The sequence below is a fragment of the Aythya ferina genome (genome assembly GCF_964211825.1).
Source record: "Aythya ferina genome assembly, chromosome: 1".
Lineage (NCBI taxonomy): Eukaryota > Metazoa > Chordata > Aves > Anseriformes > Anatidae > Aythya > Aythya ferina.
In genome coordinates this window covers 42,095,655-42,113,601 of record NC_140296.1, presented here as the reverse complement: position 1 = coordinate 42,113,601, position 17,947 = coordinate 42,095,655, and the positions used below count along the sequence as shown (strand labels likewise).

Genomic DNA, 17,947 nt, shown 5'->3' with positions numbered 1-17,947 from the left:
TTATTGAGGCCAAAATAGTTATATGCCAAATTGCTAAAAATGAACTTTTTTGAATGCCTAATGAAAAAAGCCTGATTTTTCAGATAACTTATTATTTCTAGAGACATTTGCGTGTTGTTACTTTAAAGTAGTTTTCTTCAATTTGTGAATGAAGCTATTTTCATTTCTTCGTTATCTGATACATATGACATAGCAATTCTTTGTATAAAGAGAATTTTGATTTAATATATATAAAAAAAACGTAAATAGTGGTACATATTTACTAATAGTAAAGAAAATACTCTAAGTAGTCTAGAATAAATCTAAGAACACTTACTAGCTCCTGAAATATCTAGCTTTAGATGTTTAGACTGGAAAAACAATTAATATTTAATTTTCTTTTTGTTGTGACCACAAAGAATAGTATATCTTAAAATTGTACGTATGAACTTGTGCATAATAGAGAAAATCACCAAGCTAGTCAGAATCTTTCTTTCTTTAAGTTAACATAAATATGTATATGAACACTTCTAGTACTGTTAGTTTATTTAGTGTAAGAAGATCTTACAGATTGTTTTATTATGGACTTAGAGGATGGTTCCTGTGTACCTGGCATGTAACTGGGAATAATGTCTTTGTTGGTATAATACGGGATTCTATTACTGTTTAAACAGTATGCTTATGTGAAGTGATTTGTGTAAAGCAAATATCTGCAGATAAATGTCTCACATGATACAGAGAAGATAGTATATATTTTTTTCTGCTTGTCAATTTGCATATGTGTAACAGAGAACTATGTATGTGATGTAAAATTAATTTGATTTAAAATGACCATGAGGTACAATGGATGGGATTCATTTTGCTGTCTTCTAAGGCACAACTCATTGAACCTTTTTTAGATATCTACTTTATAGAGTGAAGTGAATTGTACCTTGAAGGATAAATGTATGGAAAAACAATAAGCCTAAGGTGAGAAGCTCAGATGTAGATATTTGTACTGTAGACAACTACATTTAGCTAAATGAATCTCATTCTTGGTGTTTGGCTGGATCTACAGTTTTGATTGACCTTGTGGAATGAATTCATACCACTGCTTCTTATTCTTAAATGTTTTTATTTTTCAAGTAAGACCTGATTTTCAGAGAAAGAGAGGGGGAAAAAATGAAGAAAAGTCTGTCCAACCTGCCAATAAGAAAGTGATAATTCAATTTGAAGAAGTTTTTTGCATGTCTATGCGTTTGCATGTTGCATACATAAATGCCTATGTGCATTGTATACCATAGAGGAATATATAGGAATACGTATATATACGTGTGTATATATATATATATATATATATATATATATACACACATATAGTCCAAATATGTATTTTCCAAGGCAAAAAAGAATTGAGTTTGAATTCAGTTGAAAGGATACATTCAAATAAGAAGTGGTTCCAAAATAGTTGTCAGGACATTTTAATGAGAACACACAGAATCCAGAAGCTCAGTGACACTTCCAGAAATGATCCTGCTTCGTCATTATTGCAATACCAGGTGCTGCTCTGGTTTCACTAGGACAGCTAGCCTTTCTCTCTCTCTCTCTTTTTAAATCTGTTGTGGCCTGTGAAACTCATCACCTGGCTATGCTTTATGTACAGACCATGATTTCAAGGGATTTGGTTGAAATAATAGTTAAACTGTTACTTGTTAGTCTGTTTTTCCTTCTAGCCAGTTAACTTCTGCTGATATTCCCAATGATCATGCAGTAAAGAGAGAAATAAAAATCAAACAAATCTATAGTCTTTTTGTCTATTAATCACTTTCTACATTTTGTGGTATCAGTTATCAGTAAGGTAGAAAAAAATGAAAAAATGCAGATGAAAAATATCAAAAATAGATAAAAAGGCAAATATTATAACAAAAACCTCAATAGTATAATTAATGACAATACAAAACATTTGAAGTTGTGAATTTTGATTGGGATTAGAAACGTGTGTAATAAAAGAATAGAAAAAAAAGACAACAAGACAACATTTGCATCAGTGAGATATCAGCAAGATCAGATAAGCTGATAGTGCTATTCAAAAACAGAAACAGAAAATAAAAATGTGTAGCATTCAGACAGCTTGAATGAACACCAATTTTATAGTAGTGACCGAGGAAGTTAAGAAATAATTATTAACATCTTGTACTTCTTCAGACTAAACATTAATTTGGAGTCTGATAGCACTATAGGCTAAAGCTCAAGGAAAGATAAAACTGTAAAAGCAAAATGTCCTGTTTACAAGGAATATAAAAAAGAGCTGAGAGATTCACTTCTTTCAGTCTTTCAACTAGTACAATATCAAATAAGTATGTCATTTCACAAGAAAGCCATTCCTGACATAGTTGTCAACTCAAGTTCAAAATGGGTCAAGTAGTTAACGAAAGAGTAAGAAGCTGTGCTTTGGTCATTTGGAAAGAGATGATTATAATTTTATCACAAAAACAAACAAACAAACAAAAACCTATTTTTAATTTTGAAAATTAACAGTGTATGGAACATTTTTTGTCATGTATCCTTCCCCCAGTAGGAAGTCACCCAAACTATTGAAAAGTATGACATTGGACATGATTTTGTCTTCTGCATGACTTAAAAAAGAAATGTCCTTAAAAGAGTTTGCTCAACACTGAAGAGCATCAAGAAAGGTGAATAGTATTAATAATGATGTATCTTTTCAGATAATCTCAGTTGTATGTCTAAAACTCAGTCTGTGCCTAAATTTAAAGGATGACTAAGCCCAAGAGATGAGTCTTATGGAGAAGCAGATTAGAACAAAAGAGAAAGACTAAAATTACCTGTAGGAGAGAAATATGCAGAAGATTTAAAAAAAAATAAAATAAAAATGGATGGCTATTGGAGGTAGTCACATTCAAATTTTATTAGAATGATTCTGGAACTTTGTCGCTAAGGAATGGGAATGGTGAAGAATAAAAGAACGTTTGTGGGAAGGCTGAAGTGGTGAAAACCTAGAAGGTATACTTCCTTGTCCATCATTTTAGGAGCAGATTAATTAATCCTATATGTATTACCTGAAATATATAATTTAGGATAGTGATAAAGGGACCAACAGTTGAACTCCATCAACTTTACCTGATGGTAGGTATTTGGGTAAGACTTCTGGTAAGGTTGCACTTTCCAAAGAATGAATTTTTTGCTGCTGGAGCAGAAAAAAAAGATTTAAATAGATTTATGTTGAATAACTACTTTTTAGTACCTGGTAAGAAGAAAAAAACATATATAAGGAAGAAATGTGTATGGTGTTCTGGTTACCATATTGGTACCATTCTGGTTCTAATATTTTCAGATAACTCTTAATAAGAATTTACTTAGGAATGAGTCTTTGCGTCTATGCAAAAAGCTGTTTGAAAAATGTAGAGGGGTGTTGATAAGTACAGCAAGACATTTCTGTTTTACTTGGACAGACTGAGACAGTTGTGGGTTATGTTCTTGAAAAAACAAACAAACAAAAAAACAAACAATAATAATAAAACAAACAAACAAAAATTAAATAATAATAATAAAAACAAACAAACAAACAACAACCACCTTTTCACAAGAACAAGAACTGTTATTTATAAAATGGACTTGATATTGAGGGTCTGTAACTTGTAATATCAGTGGGGTAAGTGGGGTAAGAACACAGCTGTCCCTGTAGTGAATGTTCCAAGTATGGTAGAAGAATTTTTGGAAGAGTTAAACATGAGATTCTTAAATACTTAGAATTCATTATTTGCAAATAATTGTAAAGAATATTGAAATAAATTTGGCTCTAAATCTCTGAATTTGTCCCTTATAAGTGCATTGCCCATTTGCTTATTATAGCCTCCACTTCTGATGCCTGAGTATTTTGAAATGTTGGCTCAACATATCTTAAATTGCAACATATGCACTACATTGTTCACACTACGTTTTCTTATGAGTAAGCAAGCAAAGAACGGAGAAAAAGTTGGTTAGCGGGGATTATATTTTCCAAGTGATAAATAATTCTGCATTTCTTGTTTTCTGGTAAATATTGAGTTTTAGGATCTATTCATCTTATCAGCCTATATGTAAAGAATGTTTTTGGCATCTTGCTGCCACCTGGATTTTTTGTAGGTTCTGCATGTCAATTTACTATGGACATCTCAAAATTCTTCTGTGTCTCAAATGGCACTGAATATCTGCATGTGAGCAGTTGAATTAAACCATAGGTATCTTGTTTTGGATGAGGCTACACTGGCTTTACTGTGTATATCTCAATTGACTGAGACACTTGCACCTTCATCCTGAATATGGTTGTCTCTGAAGTTTCATATCTATCTAATGTGTCAAAGCTGCATTTAGATACCAACAAACAGATTTGTCTATTTCAAACTGAACCCCTCATGGTTTTCTTCTTATAACTACATTTTTAGCAAAACATTTGAAATAAAGTCACTCAATTTCTTTTTGTTTGTTTGTTTGTTTGCTAGAAGACAACTACTGTAATGACATTACAAGCCAACACCAGATTCTCTAGAAATATTTTTAATTAAGTTGAATTGAGTTTGTCCTAAGAATGAACAAGTTTTAGGAAAAATAATGGATAACGGACCATATCCTAGATGTTTTCTAGTGCCAGGATTTTAACACCAAAAATAATTCTTTATTGTTTTCTTATTTATACAAAAGTGACATTTAGCAGATGTTACAAAAAAAAGTTCTGATCATCTGAATTACTTATCGAATACATTTTTGCACATTTCTTTTTCTGAGAAAATTTAAGTGAAGTAATTATAAATGTAAAGTTAATATTTTACCACAGACAGAATCCATCTTTTATACACAAAAATCTGTAGTAAGGAAGACAGTTTATATTGATATTCCAGCACCATTAGTTTATCACTGTGACTTTTTAGAGCTACAGAGGATTTCATTATATTATTAGCAGAATTTCCATTTATTATTGCAGCTAGTTTTGATAAAGACAAAAAATTGCTATGGACTATACTATTGATTGTTGAATTATGAAGCAAGGATATAAAAAATGAGTTAAGTTATTCAATTAATTCATTCCCCATTTCTGCAATCCTATTTCTTGTTAGGTTAAAGGGTATTCTAAAAATGAATTGATAAAGCCAGTATATATATTTTTCTCATAGAGTTTTTCTGCTATGTCATATTATATATGAATAAAACTCATTATCTGTTTTGTTTGCATGATAATTATATTTTTCTGTCCTGTGCATTCTTTTTGGTCTCTCCATCTCATAATACATGCTGTAAAAGCGCACATAAATAAATAGGATAAACAAATTAAGCTGTTTAAATAAATTAATTTACTCTGCAGCTCTGTATTCAAATCTTACATGCTCACTGGATTTCATTTTAATGAAACCCTTCTAAGAACAATATATTGCATGCCAAACAATGAAATTATATATTAAATGAATGATTAGATATACTGTGTTTCAGTTTATACCAAATCTGTACACTGTGCATGCTTAAATCCGCTTAAATCTAAAGAAATAAATCTTCTACATTTGGAAAACATCTTAACTATAATCCTCCTCTTGAATTCCCAGTTCATGGACATATAAATACAATCAAAGTCATAATAAGCCTAGAGCTATGATGCAGTTAAACTATCCTCATCAATGTTTTTGACTTAAAAATCCTAGTCTATTAAAGTGGAATCCACTTGAATGTCTTGATACATTGCTCTGAAAGGTCTTCTTCCACTCCATCAATAAGCCCATTGAATCCCTTTGTAATCACAATCTCAAGTTTAGCAAATATTTATTATAAAGCTTACCTGGATCTATTGATTACTATTGATAGTTTTGTTGCTGTTTCATAGCATTCAACAATGCATTAAACAAAATAAATATTCATCTACCTGTTGTGCATGAAGAGCAATGACTGCTGCTAAAGTGTTTTCTCTTCAGAAAAATAAACAAACACCTTTAAGACATTTGCATCAGGAAGCTTTCATATATGTTATTAAACATATTGTGTATTATTTCATTATTGAAAGCTTTTAAGGAGTTGAGTGTATACAGCCTCTTTGTTAGTTTCATTAGAAACCAGAATTTCAATTGAAAGGAAGGAAGGAAGGAAGGAAGGAAGGAAGGAAGGAAGGAAGGAAGGAAGGAAGGAAGGAAGGAAGGAAGGAAGGAAGGAAGGAAGGAAGGAAGAAAGGAAGTTAGTTAGTTAGTTTAACATTTTCAGGCCCCTGACTAGATTTCCATTATAAGAATTATTTATTTTTATCAGTATTTAACCAAAACAACCTAATTCACACCTATTTTAGCAATGACAATCTTGGGAGCTATTAGCACTAAACAGGAAACTGCAGGGGAAGACAGATAATTTTCTGTGAAGGACTATTCTGAACTCATCTCTCTTTATTCATTGTATCTTTCAAAGTTCTTTGTAAATATTGGATGTTTCTCCCTGCTACAGTTCTCATACAGCAGATCAAACAATCACAGTCTTCATGTTCTAACTTTCAGAATCAAGGGACATCTTGAGGCACATTTTAGCTCCTCCCAGCTATGCTTTCCTCTTGATAGAGAAACGTGGGTGGGCATTTTTCCCCCTCTTTGAAGTAGTTACAAAGCCAAAAATGAAAAACAATGTAAGAATAAGTGTGGTTCATTCCAGGTTTGTGCTTCATAGTTTTAGCAGACATTTGGACTTTAAGTTTAACAAGACAATATGACAAGCAAGTGCAAGTGCCAGATTCTGCACCTGGGAAAGGGCAGTCCTGGATATATGTACAGGGGGTGAGAGGGTAGATAGCAGCCCCATGGAGAGGGATCTGTGGGTTTTGGATGATGGGAATTTGATTATGAGTCAACAGTGTGCCCTGGAAGCCAAAAGAGCCAACCATATCTTGGGGTGCATCAAGCACACCATTCCAAGGTCAAGGGAAGCATTTGTTTGACTTTACTCTGCGCTGGTGCAGTCTCACCTCAAGTACTGTGTGCAATTTTGGGTGCCACAATATAAGAAAAACATAAAACTATTAGAAAACCCCAAAGGAGGGCTACATAGATGGTGAAGGGTCTAGAGCACAAGACTTATGAGAAGTGGCCAACATCACTTGGTTTGTTTAGCCTAAAGAAGAGGAGTTTTTGTCTATGTGAACAATCCAAACAGAAATTAGGATACACACCTATGTTAGCCAATCATCTCAATAGCTTGTATGACAAACTACAGTATCACTGTCCTTGCTTCTAGGAGCTGAATTGTGTGTCACTGCTTCTGAGCACTGATTAAAATGATACAATACAGTCAGTAAGTAGATACTACTTGCTCCCATGTATTTAACACTTACAAATGGGTATGACTAAGAATGGAATTTATAGCTCAAACCCTGAAGTACACTGAACAATATTTGATTGCAAATATGTACAGAAATAAAATTAAGGCTACAAAGGTGGTGAAGGGGAAGACATATGAGGAGCGGCTATCATAACTTGGTTTGTTCAGCCTAGAGGAGGGGAGACTGAGGGGCCTACATGGCAGCCTACATCTTCCTCACAATGACAGCTGAGGGGGGAAGATGCTGATCTCTTCTCTCTGGCAACAGGACCTGAGGGAAAAAAGCCTTGTCAGGGGAGGTTCAGGCTGAATATTAGAAAAATATTCTTCATTGAGAGGGCACTGGAACAGGCTTCCCAGGGCAGTGGTCATAGCACTGAGCCTGCTGGAGTTCAAGATGCATTTGGACAACAGTTTCAGACATAGGGTCAACAGCATACTGATTTCAAGTGACTAAAAAAAAATAAAAATAAAAAAATAAAACTTTATTTTTATAAGTAGTCAGGAAGGTGTCTTAAAATTCTGATCAGATGAGAGAAACTTTAATGCTGAATAGTAAAATCTATTCTAGATCTAGAGTCCTAAAATTGTTAAGTTTCCTTTGATAATACTCTGCAAATCCTGGACACCTCAACAGAGGCAAAAAAAAATTGGTTGTGACCTAGGAGGTAGATACAGTTTAGGGAAATTATGTTTGGAAGCCACAAAGCTTTAGTTTTAACATGCCTTTTTTTGAACTTATTTTTCATGGGGTATAGGAACGTGTTCCAGACAGTCCTTCTCCTGCTCCTTCTCTTGAAGAGGGTCGAAGACCTGGCAGCCACCCATCCTCTCATCGAAGCAGCAGTGTGTCCAGCTCTCCTGCACGGACTGAGAGCTCTTCAGACAGAATCCGTAGGTCACATTATTCTCCTTGTCACCACTTTAAATTTGATTAGGGACAGATGTTTTTTCTAACCTAAATACCCATGTCTTAAATAGATCTCATAGGTATCATGTTCAAAAGTTCATCTGCAATAGCTATCTCCCAACACAATATTCCCCAGTTTACAGTATCATAATACCTGATGCTACAATAACAGTTACTGATATAAACTGCCATCATGTTATATTAAACATAAAGATTCAAGCTATGAAATACAGAATTGCACACAGGAAGCAATTTTCTGGATTAATTTTTAGAACTGAACATGTAGTGTAAACCTTTTTTTAAAGAAATTGAGTTTTATTTAATTTGTTTACTCTAGTTTGATTTCTAAATCGAATCTGACTTCATAAGCAACATTTGACATCATAGAATTGCTTGGAAAAGAGAAGAATTAGTTTAAATCGATTAAAATATGTGTACTTTATAAACCCTTTAAATGTAAAAACTTGTAATGGTGAGACATATGATACAGAGTATTATCGCCTCATATCTTACAAGGGGCAGAGTGAAATTAAACCATGGTGTCTCAGAGTAATACTATTTTTATCAAGGCTCTGTGTAAATGATGTAAATTATGTGACAAAGACGCTGGGTTCCATAATCCAGACTGGAAACTGATGGTTTAAATGCTCATTATTTTATGGATATTAACTTAAATTTATATTGTACTTGTCCTTTTCTTTTATTATTGCTCCGTTGCAGATTTTTATGCTTTTAAGGCATATTTCCACAGTGGAATTTGTCAGTAGGTGGAACTGGAGTATTTGCCATATAAACAGAAAGTTAAGAAATAACTATGAATTATGTAGTTGCGTTGGTTAGATGCAGATGTGTGATCTTTAGAGTGTTTCCATTCAGGCTCTCTGCAGACTCAGGAAGCTGGCTCTTCACTGACTTTCAGATGAAAGATCTGTCTTTACTATGTGATGAAAAATGATTTACCAAAAGGAAACAAATGAGGCCTGTCCATGACAAGCTGAGAATTCTGTTTTCTTATCACTTGGATGACTGAGAGTACAGATCAGACTGGCATCCCATATAATATGACCTATCTATTTCTCGAGGTTTTTGTAAAGTGCTAAAAAAACCCCAATGCACAACAAAAGATGGATTTTTATTTTTTTAATTGTCATCTATTTTTGCTTTATTAAATACCTTCTTCATTTTCCCTTAAATAAAAGAAGTAAAAGAGTAAATAAAACAGAAAGTTCCTTTCTACTTTAGCTTTCTCTGCTTACCTACCAGCAGATAACAGTGGGAGCTCTATACTTTTTTTCTTCCAATGCGATGATCATAACAGAGTCCCTTAAATAATCATTTCAGTGGCTTACTTAAAAAACAACCCTTTCTCTCTTATCTGACCTGTTAATGTAACAAGCGATTCTTATGTGCATCTGCTTTTGTGGTGCCAACAAGATTAAGACAACTACTACAGAAATATGGGCTACATATGAAAAAATGGTCTGTTGAAGATGGTGTAAGCCTCTTGTAAATACAATTTTTAGGGATAAAACATTGGGATATAGGGGTGTCGTGGGTTCCACGCTGTGTTTGAATCATAAAGCTCTGTTTAAGAACAGTTGGAAAGAGTTTTTCTAGAAGTTTTATTGGCAAACTTGATGTTAGATAGTATATTTCTGAAAAACAATAATTTCTTAGCTGGAAGGTTACAATACTTAATTTAAGGAAGTGAGAGAGTGTACTTTGGAAAAGATAACATATAAAACAAAATAAAAATAACCAAAATAATGAATGTCTCACTTAGAACCTTCTATTCTTTTCCATATTGTTTCATTTTGCATTTAATTTCTTGTTAAATAAGAAAATGTTTACAAATATTCAATTGGGTCCAAAGTTACTGAACTCTTCTTTTGAAAATGAACTGTTTTTAGGAAGGCATAGCGAAACTCCCTGGTTGTGTGGCTACTGATAGCACTAATTAAGTAACTGCATGATTATTAGGATTCATGTATAATTAAAAGGAAGAATATATAAAATAAGTAAAAAATTGTATTGTTAAAATGATGGTTGATTTTGTTTCTGCCTGTTCTTGTGTCTAGCAGCTGTCCATCAGAATGGCCTATCTATGAACCAAATGCTGATGGGTTTGTCACCAAATGTCCTTCCTGGACCTAAGGAGGGTGATCTGGCTGGTCATGATGTGGGACATGAGTCAAAAAGAATACACATTGAGAAAGGTAATATGAATATGAGTACTTTATTGTTTCACTGTAAAATGCATTGTTTCAAAAGCTAAGTAATAATTGTGATTTCCTTTAATACTGTGATTATTGTTTCAAAAATTCAATTATAACAGGATTATAGATTCCCAGATTCTTCTACTTTGTGGTGCTTGACTTTAATGAACAATATTTATCTGAGGGAGGAATTTCATAAATATTACGAAGAAAGATGAGTGAAAAATGGTTTTATATTACCATTGTGTCTCTGGCCTTTCTACAACTCTGTTTAGGTATTAAGTTTCTGTCTTCATCCAGCTGACTTTAACAACCTACTTCCCAAAGGGACAGAGCACCGTGAAAATTAGTCCATGTGTGCAAAAAATAAAAAGGCTAATACCAAACCATTAAACTAGGGAATTACATAAAATGAGGCTGGTATACATTACATAATGGGATTTAAATTTAATTGAGTATATGACCAACATGTTTGATCTAGGTGAATAGTCCACGTGAAGTTATACTGATTTTGACACCATTTCATCTCTGTTGGTATTCAAAGTTCCTGTACAAGGTTGTTAGAGGGGTATTTGGAAGGGCAGTAGAATTTTGAAAGGTGTATTTCATGCATTATGTTCACTTAATATATAAAAATTTAAAACATTTTTATAGACAAGGAACATTTTGGTGGAACGGTGGTTAAAAATATGAAATATACTTTGAAAAGATACTTTGGGACTTAGAAAAAAAAAAAAGTATTTATTTGAGCACAGCGAGAGAAAAATCAAAAGGTACACTAGCACTTGGGATAAATGTCTACAGCGACAAAGATTTCAAAATAAGACTTTTGTGCCATATCTTACATTTTATCAGCTATGATACTTTCTCTGCCTTGTGTTTGAACAGTGAGATATGAAAAAAATAAAATCTGGACACTTCTATTTTGGACAGGTGTCATTTTTAATAGGATTAACCCCCCAAACTAATGGAAACATTACTTTTTTATAAACCCTTTAGTTTGGTTCATTGCACACACAACCTTCTTAAGCTTATACTGTGCCCTCGCTCAGCCCCTACAAATTGTATCCCTGCTGTGAAATATGATGTGATCAAATAGGTTTGTTTTGAATTTCCATAAATGATTTTATTTCACCTTTGGAAGTTACTCACTTAAGTGTAATCAGACTGGTAAATCCTGCAAATAGAAATACATATTAAGAATTGCTATTATTTTTATATGTCATTCATTTTTTTAAGCCTTTTTTTTTTTTAATAGTATTCTAGATGTCCAATCTGTTTGCCAGTTCACTTTTTTTTTTTTTTTTTTTTTTTTTTTTTTTTCCCCAAGATCTGTTCTCAGTAAAACTGCAGAGAATTCATTTTGTCCTTAGGTCAAACCTTCGATATTCTGTCCCTGTCCCCCTCCCCCCTCCCTTTGTTCCAGCCTACTGAATTAATTGTAAATATTCATGGGCTATCTAGATTGATAGGGTATACTAAATTAAAAATTGTTTTCTGTCATGACTACATTTATAATGTCTTTCATACCAATTCTGTAACTTTAATATTGCACTAATCTGTATTAAAAGAAGTGATTTAGTTTATAGATATTTGTGGTGATAGTAATTATCTACTTCTGTCACTGCAAATCAGTCAGAATGCAATCACATCAAAAAAGGAAAACAAATATATTTAGGTGGTGGTACTCTTAAAGTTGAAGCCACATCACCCTCATCGTCTGATTCAAAAGAAAAAGAAATGGGGGTGGGGGTGGAGAACAGGTGTTCTGAGTAAGTACCATGAGACCTTAAACATCACTGTGTTTTCTTCTAAATATTTGTTGGCACAAATGTATCAGCTGCAGGTATAAAAGGGCCTTTAATTGAACCTGTGAGAACTTGAGAAATCCTTCCTAGTAGAAAGGTCCTGTGTTTTCTTGTCCCCTCTTCCATCAAAGAAATGAGAAGACCAAAAATCTCTGAAGTATTCTGAACTCAGGGAATATTTATTTGTTTTCAACAGAGAAGTTAAAGTGAGAAAAAAGTTATAAAAGAGACATCTGATCAACATATGAGAATTTATGTTGAGTCAGAGGGGCTAATCATCTTTCTCACCAGATCCAGGAATTGTGTAAGTTTTCAAAGATCATATGTAATTCTATTAAAAAATTCAGCCAGATTTATTGTCACTAGCAAAAATGAGTTTATTTTTTTTTCAACTTCTATTGCAACTAGTTTATCGTTATCCTACCAAGAACCTAGTTAGGTTCTATGGATCTGATTTACTGCCTAATAAACTGGAAAATTTGCAATGGGCTCTGGGTCAGTATTTGTTGCAGAAAAACAGGAAGAGTTTCTGTTCTCAAAGATGACATGTAAACTGTGGGTGCTGGGAACATATTCCATCCTCTGACTCCAGTTATGCAACTTGGCCATGTCCAGCTTCATGCTGGGGCAAGACCCAGCAAGACACATCTAAAGTTTCACCCATTCTTTGGGTTCCATGAGAAAAAAAAAGAAATCGACTTGAGAGTTATGTTGTGTTTCAGCCAGGTTACCAGTCTAAACTATGGGGGACAGCTGGAGACACTGCAGAGCACTTCCACCTCACAATTAATATAGAATTCAAGATGTTATAACCTTAAAAATATATATCCAAAATAGTCAATTACCCTAGACTTCCAGTAGTTTTTTTGTTTGTTTGTTTTGTTTTTGATTATTAGAACATAACAGATTTTCAAAATTTACTGTAAGCAGGCTGTAGAACTGCAAATGATCCTGGGAAGAAGGAGGAAAGTTCAAGTGTGTGATGTTAGTTCAAGTACTTGATGGCCATTATCAAAACCAAGTATCTAATTTTGTAACCTACGATTATAGGTTATTCAGTGATGCATATTTGTTTTTACTAGGTATGATCTTGCACAAAAAAGGACTTACATGAAGCATAAGCAGTGTATCAGAAAAGATCCATTCAATTCATTACTTTAAAATTAAGAGACTGAGTCTTTTCAGGTACAGTAAAAGTTTCGATGACCCTAAGAGTTTGCTCTAGATAAATCCCTCAATTTCTGCTGATATATAGTATTATTTAGTTCTTAGGTATATTTAGTTGCTACTACAAAGACTACAAAAGTTAACCACCTACCCCTGACCTCCTTAAGGTTAGAGGTGTGATTCCTAATTCCTTATAGATAGAAAAGAGAATTGAAGAGAATTGACACATTTCCTGGAGAGTACCCTTAATCACTGTGCATTATGTTGGAAAAAGAAGTATAATTTAACATCATAGCTTTACCTTTATGACCCCAGGCTCTGGTCTTAGGGAATCTGCAAGGTGGAATTCATAGCTCAGTCCACTACCCAGAGTCTATATGCTATCTCCAGGTAGCTGCACAATACTTTGTATTGACTTAGACAGAATACAGTTCTATTTCTTAACTTCATTAGGTCCCACTTTGTAGTAGCTGGCTTGGATACTGTTAAGTGATGTTGTAGGAACTGGCAGATTATATCACCCCCTAACAAGTACGTGTCTAGCAGTAAGCTCCAGCTCATGTCAGCCCAAGATTTCTTTCTGGGGGACAAACACCTAAAAGTTACTTGCTTTAACACCAAATTTAGATGCCTAAGTCTTTTATTGAATTTGGCCCTAGGGCATCAGATTAGAATTTTCTGTCTGCATCAATTTATATTTTTTTAGATTGACACCAACAGCAAATGAAGCCTGAATGTCATGCTTACATTTTAAATTGAATAAGTTAGTTGAGGTGTTATGGGAAGGACACTCTGTTGAAAATGTTCATGGAGTTTTCTATAACAAAATATAAAATATTCACCAAGTTCACAAAAGAAGCTAAATTATTTCTTTCAAAAAAGCTTTTTAACTTTGATATAAATGGAAATGTCTTAGGCAATTTTCAGATAATCAACAATAACTGCTTCTTGACTATTATGATAGCAGCAATTAAGGTATAACTCTATCAAATCCACATATTAAAAAGTCCCAGTATTTCTTTCTATTTTTATGTCCCTCTCTACAGAGATATGAACAGTCTTAGTCCTCTGGCTACTATCTTATAAAATAAAATATTCAAATTCCAAAATATCCTTAGTGTGAAATAGAAAATACTTTAAATATTGCATTTTAATTTAAGAATTGTATTTTACTGTTAGCAGTCAAGCATCAAAAAAGGAACTAATAATAATGTCATCCTACATATAGATATTCAGTCTGTATTTCCGGAAGTAAACTTATATATATATATAGTAATATGCATCATACCATGATAAATATAGAAACACACATGACAATATTTTTAGAAGTATGAAAAACTCAGGAACTTGTAACATCATCTAATATTCTCTTCTACCTGACCTGTCCTCAAGCAAAATCAGCAAGCACATACTCCAGAACTTTGCATAAAATATGTTTCTGCTCAGTGTTATGATTTTAGCTAGTTCTCTAAAAAAGTCCCATTTCAAAGGCAGTTGTCAGCAGTTGACCTAAAAGGGAATTTTCATTCACAGCTCTGCTGCCCAGTTACTGCTTGTGTAAACATACTTTATTTGTTTATTTTTATTTTTGTACACATTCACACACAGAGAGATATTTATAAAATGTATATACATTTTTTTTTCCAAAACAGTTTTTATACATTATCTATTTTTCTGAATATTGCATTTTTAATGGAGATAGAAGGGTTTTAACAGACCTTGATGGGTATCTATCTACAAATATATTTTTAATTGACATGTTTCAGTTCTTCAGTCTCTACTTCTTAACATATTGAGTTTAGGCTGTATATCATCTAGCACATTGTGAAATCAATCTTGATTTGAGCTTTCAATATTTCTCAGACCCTAAACACAGTACATATAGTCAAATTTGTAACATGAGAGATAATACAGAGATCCATAAAATAAAAGGTTAGAGTAAGCCAGTATCACTGAAATAATCTTTAGACACTTTAGGTTGTTAGTATGTCTCTACCTTCAGCCCAAGAGGCTCAAGAATGCTTAAAGTACATTAGAAGTTATTATGGTTAATGGACGACAAAGGTGAAAAATGAAATTGCAATTTGTTTTCTTAATGGGTTGTTATTTACTAAGAAGCCAGATTTTTTTTTTTCTTTTTATCTTATTTTTTTTTTTTTCCCACAGAAATCTCAGAAACCTTTCACATTACTGAATAAAATAGTTTGGGTTTGTAGGAAGGAGTATAAAGGTGGTACAAAATTCTGAAAATTCTTTTTAGTGATGTAGCAAATAAGAGTATTTCACAAAGAGACTTTCACTGAGCCATCCTCCAAACAAGAAGTTCTTCTGCAGGTCTGTTTGCAAGACCTTTATTCTGCTAGTGTAGTAGTAGTTTTGACACAATGTATGAGAGATTTGTTGAAAGGTTTTCACTTGACTGATAAATGCACATCTACTCCAAAACATCCCAGGCAAACTGAACTCATTGCAGTTTTGCATCCCAATTACATGTGTATACCAGTTAATCTGTGGTTATGTGACTCAAGTTCATTCTGGACATATCAGACTCTACAAATATACTCAAGTTTGTCACGTGTGCACAAAAAAAACCCCACAATTTATTCCAAATTATTAAAAGAAACTGTATATGTAATTCCTTTGTGCTTTGTGCCCCACAAAGTTTCCCAAAAGTATTTCCCTCCCTATTTTTTGTGTCTTTTCTTTCTTTTCAATAGTAACTATTTGCCTGTGTTATAATACATGGTCTTTATAACCTTTGATGGTCTTTTATTACATATAAAGTACAGGGAAGTTAAAAGCCCCTTTGAAAACATGTATGTATTCATTTTGATTTCTTTTTAAAAATGAATTGTTAAACAGAAGATGTAGTGGTAATTGATAAGATCTTAGAAAGGATTTTTTTTTTTCTCATGCTGCCACATTAATTTTTAAATCATTAGTTCCCTTTGTGTTTGCTGCTAGGAAAGATATATTATAGGAAATTAAGTCAATGAATTTATAGGTGTTCACTCTATGTGTGCATATATGCCACAGTATTGAATTTGACCAGACAAATATGATTCTTTTTCTCCAAAGTAGCTATTTTTAGTTTTACATTTTACTATACAAAGCAATGCATTTGCAAAAGAAAAAAAAATACATGATGTGTCTAGATGCTCAAGAAATTAATTCTAAAGAAATTACTAAACACACAATTATTTTGTGAATTTAAAGATATAGAATCATATATATATCCTTCCTAAAAATGTGCATAAGTACACTTTAATAAGTACATTTCAATTTTAATGGAAAAAAAAATAAAACAAACAAACAAAACACAAAACAAAACACATTTATCTCCTAGGCCTTAGTTGTGTCACTTTATATGTGTGGTTACTGTTACAGAAAAGACAGCTTACAGCAAAATTTAAAGAATGTCTTCCACTTGAGACTACTTACAGAAACTAAGTGCTAATAACGTTCTCTGCAATTAGTTTTCTTTAAGTTTTTCCTAAATTGTTCAAATGCAAAGTCACTTGTCACAAAGACACTTCCAAAAAATCACTTGTGAAAAGCCTGAAGATCTGTAGCCTAGACATAGATAGTATTTCCTTGAAAATAGTATGAGTAATTTTAATACAATTGATGTTTTTTCTTTTTTATCAATTTCATGTTATTTCCTTTTTTTAAAAAAAAAAAAATCTCCACATTGTTGTTGTTTATTATTAGTATCATCATATTTTTGTTCTATGTAGTAACATGATTATTACATATTCTGCTAACATTGCATGTAATGTATAACTACAATAAATTCTCAAATATACTTTTTTCACTGAGTACAGAAGGTTTGGGATTTTCCTGATCTGGACCAATACTGTCATAGTTCAGAGAAAAACAGTTTTGATTTGTTCCTTCCTTTGAACTTTCTTTTGCTGAAAAAGCTTCTGCACTTTGAAGATGTATCTAGTATCTTGTTGATTGGCATTGTTTTTTTCTTTATGCTATTTAGAAAGCTACTTTGCAAAACTAATCACTGATTTTCTGCCTCTGAACAGGTTTGTCTTTGTGTTTGAAAAGGTTGTTTAGGATCCCAATGGACAGAGACAGGAAAATCTTCCTTTATGCCTGATTCTCCTTCCTTTGGTTTTAGAGATCAGTCATATTTCTAAGTTTTCTTGCAGGCTATCACTATACATTAGACTGATTCACAGTGATTCTTTACAATTTTGGAGAAGATGTATTCTTGGCCACAAAACTCCCAAGTAGACTAGCTATAATTAAGAGATGAACTTGATCTTCTATAAGTTATATTTGCCAGAAGTCTTTTAAAAGAAGTTAACAGAACAACCTGCATAATATATAACACCATATATATTATGGGTGTTATATATATATGGGTGACACCATAATGGGGAAGAGGATGGTGAAAGCCATTTGGTGCAGAGAAGGAGAAGCTATGTCTATCTGAGAGAACTTGGAAGCTCCAGATTAATCATTGACAGGCAACTAGCTTCACTTTAAGGTTGTGATCAAAGACACATAGTTTCAGGGACTGTTGTTAAAAAGTTATG

At 32.9% G+C, this 17,947-nt stretch overlaps 1 protein-coding gene across 8 annotated transcripts in view; it reads left to right on the top strand.

Moving 5' to 3' along the window:
- DACH1 (dachshund family transcription factor 1) overlaps positions 1–17,947 on the top strand; it is a 375,913-nt gene that overhangs the window by 258,317 nt on the left and 99,649 nt on the right. For 4 of the 8 annotated variants that reach the window (XM_084510838.1, XM_084510840.1, XM_084510843.1 and 1 more), the window contains 2 exons: positions 8,052–8,187; positions 10,282–10,419. In XM_084510838.1, the coding sequence (XP_084366964.1) occupies positions 8,052–8,187; positions 10,282–10,419 (274 nt within the window). The remainder of the gene's footprint in view (positions 1–8,051; positions 8,188–10,281; positions 10,420–17,947) is intronic. The other 4 variants (XM_084510839.1, XM_084510842.1, XM_084510844.1 and 1 more) reach the window with 1 other exon arrangement.